The sequence below is a fragment of the Haliaeetus leucocephalus genome, unplaced genomic scaffold, assembly GCF_000737465.1.
Source record: "Haliaeetus leucocephalus isolate CR32 unplaced genomic scaffold, Haliaeetus_leucocephalus-4.0 Scaffold162, whole genome shotgun sequence".
NCBI classification, from domain to species: Eukaryota; Metazoa; Chordata; class Aves; order Accipitriformes; family Accipitridae; genus Haliaeetus; species Haliaeetus leucocephalus.
Window position 1 is genome coordinate 12,262,416 of NW_010972598.1, and position 5,822 is coordinate 12,268,237.

The following is a 5,822-nucleotide window of genomic DNA, read 5'->3' on the forward strand; positions in this document are numbered from 1 at the left end:
GGTTTTGGGGGGGGGGGGGGGGGGGGGGGGGAATGCTGGGGGTCCCCCCCCACCCCAGCATGGGGGGGGGAAGGTCTTACCTGCCCAGCAGTGATGAGGGGGGGGGCTTTTTTAGCCCCTGCCTGGCCGAGCCCCCTGCCCGCGGGCAGCACACTGCCTGCAGCTCCGCATCACGCCTCCTTGCCCTCTGCAGCGGGAGGCAGCTGAAAGCTCCTGGGGGCTGCCAGAAAAAGAGACTGCATTTAAACAACAGACATAATTATGCTTTTGATACCGTCTGCTAAAAATACAACGCGGTGCCGCGCGGGGAGCCATGTGTGTGCGGCCTCACATGGCTCCTGCTTGGAACAGCTGACTCAGGCTGGGAGCCCAGCAGGGACCAGGGGCAGGGGGCACCCGGACCCCCGTTGTGGAGGTGCCAGCCTGCGGGTGGGTGCTGCTCTGGCAGGGACCCCCCAAAACAGCTGGCTTGGCAGCAAGGGGGGCGAGGGCCACCCCAGCATCCCCTCCCCACCTTCCAGAAGGGCAGCAGCCCCCAGGTTGGCTGCAGTAAGGGTAAAATGAGGTGGGAAAGGGGCAGGGAGGGAGGCGGGGGGGCTGTGTGAGTGTGGCCGGGTCGTTCGGTGGCACCAGCATGGGTTTCGGGGGGCTCAGCCGGTACCCAGCCCTGGCAGCAGCATGGGGGGATGCACGAGGATGCCGAGGGGTGGGAGCGGTGGGGCACCGGGGACGGCACCCAAAGCAACCAGCGGATCCCCAGAGAGGTCTGGCGGGCAGATCCTGTTAATGAGTAACGGCCCCCGCCACCCTGTGACCCAGCGCTCCCCGGGGAGGGAGGAAAACCAGCCACCCCCCCGCCGCAGCAGCCCCTGGGCACTGACCTTTGGCGGTGCCAAGGCACCGGCTCATGCCGTAGACTGCTGCCCTCCAGGAACGGGCAGTGCCTGTCCCAGGGGCACCAGCTGCCCAGGGTTTAGTATCCTGCTTCCCCGGAGCATCAGACGTGCGCCTGTGTCATTGGGAGAGGGGACACCCCCGCATCACCTGGTCCCCCCCCCGGCCAGCTCTCACCAGAGCGGAACAAAGGGACAGAACCGCTTCCCTCGACCTGCTGGCCACGTTTCTTTGGATGCAGCCCAGGACATGGTTGGTTTTCTGGGCTACTTACGGGGGAACACAAGCCACCCGGCTTATGCGACGTCCTGCGAGCCCCCTGCACCGCAGGGGTACGCTTCGCCCCACTCCGGTGGGGACCCCGCAGCGGTGCCAGCTGGGATTCAGCCCCCCCCACCCAGTGCCAGCACAACCTGGCACCCCCTCCCCGGAGAGGACTATCGCGGCGGCCGGGCGAGCTCAGGTCAGCCACTTAATTGCTGGGCTGGGGAGCTGCCAGGCGAGGGAGATTACGGCTTTGCTGACTGCAGCCTGGCACAAGCCCTCGAGCTGACACAGCTGGGATCAGCGCTGGCACCGGAGGGGGCCGACTCGGCCCCGAAGGGACAGGTTGCACCACCCCGGGGGCAGCTTTTGTGTCCCCTCCTTGAGTTTCTCTCCCTGAGGAATACACAGGACGCTTGCCAAAACAAGGGTCGGGTGCCAGGGCTTCTGGTTCCCTTCCCAGCTCTATCTTATAAGTCACCGGTGCTTGTGCCTCAGTTTCCCCAAGCTGGGAAACAGAGCAGTCCCCGCTGACCTCCCACCCCAGGGAAAGACGATGCTCAGGCTCCAACGCTGCTGCCGTCTCACTCACAGCACAGCCCTAGCCCCTTCCCAGCCAGCCCTGGGGCCATCGTGGAGGAACCCCGCTACCCAGCTCAGCATCCCAGCACCAGTATCCAGGGCAGGCAGGCAGCCCCAGCAGCCTCCCTGGGCTGTATCCTTGGAGGAACCGCGCTCCCTAAGCGGCTTTAGGGGGATTACGGGCAGCCCCCTGGCCCTTGCGCTGTCCCCACCCAGCCTTCCTTCTCCGCCGCTTTAAGTAATCGTCTCTGAGACAGTTTTACATCGCTAATCCAGCCACCTCCACCTAATCTGCCCCAACACCCCTGCCCGCCCCGGGCTGCCCCCCTGCCCAGCTCTGCACTGGGACAGCTGCCACCCCTGGGGCAAGCAAAGGGAGGGTGGGTTGCAGGCAGGGGCAGACGCTCTCCCTGCCCTGAGAAGACCCCCAAAGGCAGAAAGCAGCCGGGGGCTAAAAATAAAGCTGGCCTGAGGGGTGAGGGCAGGAAGGATTGGGAGCGAGGGGATTGATGCCAGAGAGCAGGGCACCAGGGGACAGGAGGGCTCCCGGGGGCAGGAGAGGCAACACGAGCAGCGTTGTCACCTCGTGCCACCCTGCCTGCCCCAGAGAAGCTTTGTGCCCCACGTCCTCCACTTGGGCAGGGGACAAGTCCCCAGGGGAAGGAGCAAAGGGAGCCGAGACCCCCCGGATGAGATAGGGGAGTCCCGGGTAGGGAGAAGGCAGCTGGCCACGGCCAGGGCCATCATGACAAGCCAGGGCTGGCGGCCAGGATGGGGAACGTCTGCCTGCAGCCCTGGCTGCGTGCCGGGGTCCCAGCGGGGCCACGGCTGCTGCTGCCGCGCCGCGAGGGACACGGCTACTGCAAGGAGGGGCTGAAATGCATCCCTGCACCCCACCACCCACCTCCCTGCACCCTCACTCCTGCTCTGCCCCGTGGAGACCGAGCACGACAGCTTCCCACAGCCCCGTGCACCCCAGAGAGTCCCACACAGCCCCAGCTCCTGGGGAAGGGGACAGCATTTAGGCAAAGGGGACAACTCCCGTTTCTGAAAGTCTGAAATAACATTTATTTTTCCACGTACAAAACCCCCGTCTGCAAGGGGAGAACATTAAAAGCCGTGTGGTTTCAAGCAGGGCATGGTCAGGCACCGGTGCCCTGGTTTCAAGTATAGGGGTGTCAGCCTGCAGCTGTGGGGGGGTCCCTGGTCAGGGGCTGGGTCTTTGGCTTCAGAGGACAGATGGGACAAAGGCACGTCCCCTCGCTGGATCCCAGGCGAGAGGGGAATGTGGGGAGTAAGGCATTGTAGCAGCAGGAGAAGGGGAGCCCCAGCAGAGCCCGTAGTGTTCATGGGGTGGGAGGAGGGGAGGGGAGAATCGGACCCCATGCGAGAGGCGCCGGCGCCGACCCGCACCAGTGGGGTCTGGGAGGAGGGCACGACTGGGACCAGCATGGGGGTGTCGAGCTGCCCTCCCCTCCGTGAGGCAGCTGGGAGGTGTGCAGTGCAGCCGGGCAGGTGTAGAGGTCAGAGAAAGTATTTACAGTGTAATGCAGGGGGGAGCCCCCCTCCCTGGAGCCAGGGATGCACAAACCGTGGCTCCCTCCCGGTGTCGGCAGCAGCAAACTCGTGTTAAGACTCCTGACAAGAGGGCTTCCCCGGGGACCATTAGCTGTCCTGCTCCGATGGAGCCGCTTTCTTCCTGGTCCGGCTGCGCAAGGGCCGGGAAGAGCCCTGGGCAGGAGGAGGGATGGGTTAGGTCCCCTTCGCCCCAGCCCCACGCCACTGCGTTCCCCGCCACGGTACCTCTTTTCCCGGTATTTTCTTCTTCACTGCACGCAGGCTCTGGCTGCGGTATAAGGGCTTGGGGTCTCGGCCACGGGGCGAAGGCTGGGGGGAGACCTGAGAGTCCGACCAGACCTCCTCATCCTCCATCTCGCTCTCATACTGCCGGCCGGCCAAGGGCATGCTGTAGGCTGGGGACAGGGGGAGGGCACATGAAAGCTTCCAGCACGGCCCCCCCACGGGCCTCGTTCGAGCCCCCCCCACTGTGATTCCCCCCCAACCCAGCTCACCCAGCAGCTGGCTGCGGTTCTCCTGTTCCTCCAGGTACAGGGGGTCCTGGTAGTGGACGGGGGTCTCGTCAGGGACGGAGCGCAGGTCCTGCATGCTGAAGCTGCGGAGCCGCCCGGCCAGCGCACCCTGGCTCTGCGAGGTGGGGGGGGAGACACGACACAGAAAGGATGGAAGTGAGCCCCACAGGGCAAACCCCAAAGCACCGTGGCACCCGAACATGGGGCCAGGCACCAACAGAGCAATGCAATCCCACCAGGCAAGGCTCTGCACCCAAAGACCCCTCTCCTGACACCCGCACCACCAAGGCCTCCCATGCTGGGGTGGCAATTTCCTCCCAGGATCCCTAGGAACGAAGCATCCTCAGGGAAGCGGAGCAGCCCACCCCATTCCCGGTACCTTGGCAGCCGCCTGGACCGCAGCCGTGGCTGCCAGGTTGAGGCCCCTCTTGCCGAAACGCACCACCGTCTCGTAGCTGCGCTCCTTGGCCTGGATGATGTACGTGTCGATCTCCTGCCGAGACAACCGCGGCGGTGCTGGGTGGGCACAGCACCAGGTCCCAGGGCATTGCCAGTCCAGCACCGGGAACCCAGGGTCCTTCTCGGCGGGCTGAGCCCCCCTCAGGGCGCATGGGACCCCCCCCCCCGAACCAAGCAGCTTTTACCTTCTCTTTGCGGGACAGTGTGGGGTGCACGAATTTGCGGTAGAGCAGGCTGGCCCCCCGGGTGTAGGGGGAGAGGAGCCAGATGACGAAGGCCATCTTAATCTCATAGTAGAAGGGAAACCTGCCGGAGAGGGGGAGAAAATGGGGTCCCCACGGCACAGGGACCCCATCAAACCCACTCCCGCTCACCCCGCAGCAGCAGCAGCGCCCGCACACCAGCCTCACCAGGAGATGAGCAGGTCGGTGAAGGTCTCTGTGGCCATGAAGAGTGCAAAGACGATCCAGTACATCATCCAGCGGACCTGCGGGGAGCGGACAAGCCTCTCAGCCCAGGGCCGAAGCCTGGGAAGGAGCTGCCCAGGCACCCTACTCACATATTCCCGGATGTTTTTGGTCTTCACAGCCTTGTAGGAAGCGTAGGCAGGGTACAGCATCCCGAAGACCAGCCTGTAACGAAGAGGGGGGGTGAGGCATGCGGGCCACCTCACATAGAGCAGCAGCAGCAGGGAGCAGCAGAGCTGCCTGCCCCAATGCCGCAGCTTGGCCTTAAGCCCTTCCAGCACCATGCCGGCCCCAGAGCCACCGAGAAAAGGGGACGGCACCGCCTGGGAGAGCCGGCTGTGAGCACGACGTTGCTCCCACGATCTTGTCCACCTCCGTGGGGACCGGCCCGACCTGTCGAGGCGGTGGCAGGAGGCACGGCACAGGTTTGGCGTAGGTGACAGCCAGCCGGGCCCGACCAGGAGAAGCTCAGCTCCCTCTGAAGGCAGGATCATCCCTGCCGGAGTGCGATACTCAATGCCGGTGCCAACCTCCCTCCCGGCACGCAGGACCTTGTCATCCCCGCAGCACGTGGGTGAGGTGCCATCCCCAAACACGTACCTCCTGGCCCGGTGACTCAGCCGATGCCGGCCCGGTTGCGGGGTACGGGCAGGGAAATCGCCTGCCTGCAGCGTGGCATCACGCCTGCCTTCGGTCAGGCTTCCCTCCCCCCGACCACCTCCTGCCTTAACCTGACCTGGGGAAACGGGGCCGTGGGTGCCCCCACCCCTCCTTGCTGCCCACCCCCCCCGCTCCAGGGCCTCCTTCTCCCCACGAAGGGCACGCTTGGCCACCGGCCACCCAGCCCAGCTGGCCACGGCGTGCGAGCCAAGGGAGCAGGAGCGTCTGGGGGGGGGGGGTCAGTGCTGGACACAGGGACCCTCCAGGTGCTGCAGGGACCCCAGGCCCCCCTCGGCCGCCCCCGGGTTGGGGGGGGGGGGTCATCAGCTCGGGGACCAGGACACTGACCCATTTCCAGGGGGAGGGGGGCCCTGGTTGCCCCCATACAAGCACATCCCGGCTCACA

The 5,822-nt window shown here is 65.6% G+C and overlaps 1 protein-coding gene across 1 annotated transcript in view; it reads right to left on the minus strand.

Annotated features, from left to right (window-relative positions):
* Positions 1-3,405: 3,405 nt before the first annotated feature.
* Positions 3,406-5,822, minus strand: part of REEP4 (receptor accessory protein 4) — a 2,497-nt gene continuing 80 nt past the window's right edge. Inside the window, exons 2-8 of the mRNA XM_010562792.1 lie at positions 4,849-4,921; positions 4,700-4,776; positions 4,475-4,595; positions 4,210-4,323; positions 3,821-3,945; positions 3,544-3,706; positions 3,406-3,471 (exon numbers count right to left, since the gene is read on the minus strand). Coding sequence (XP_010561094.1) covers positions 3,406-3,471; positions 3,544-3,706; positions 3,821-3,945; positions 4,210-4,323; positions 4,475-4,595; positions 4,700-4,776; positions 4,849-4,921 — 739 coding nt within the window. The remainder of the gene's footprint in view (positions 3,472-3,543; positions 3,707-3,820; positions 3,946-4,209; positions 4,324-4,474; positions 4,596-4,699; positions 4,777-4,848; positions 4,922-5,822) is intronic.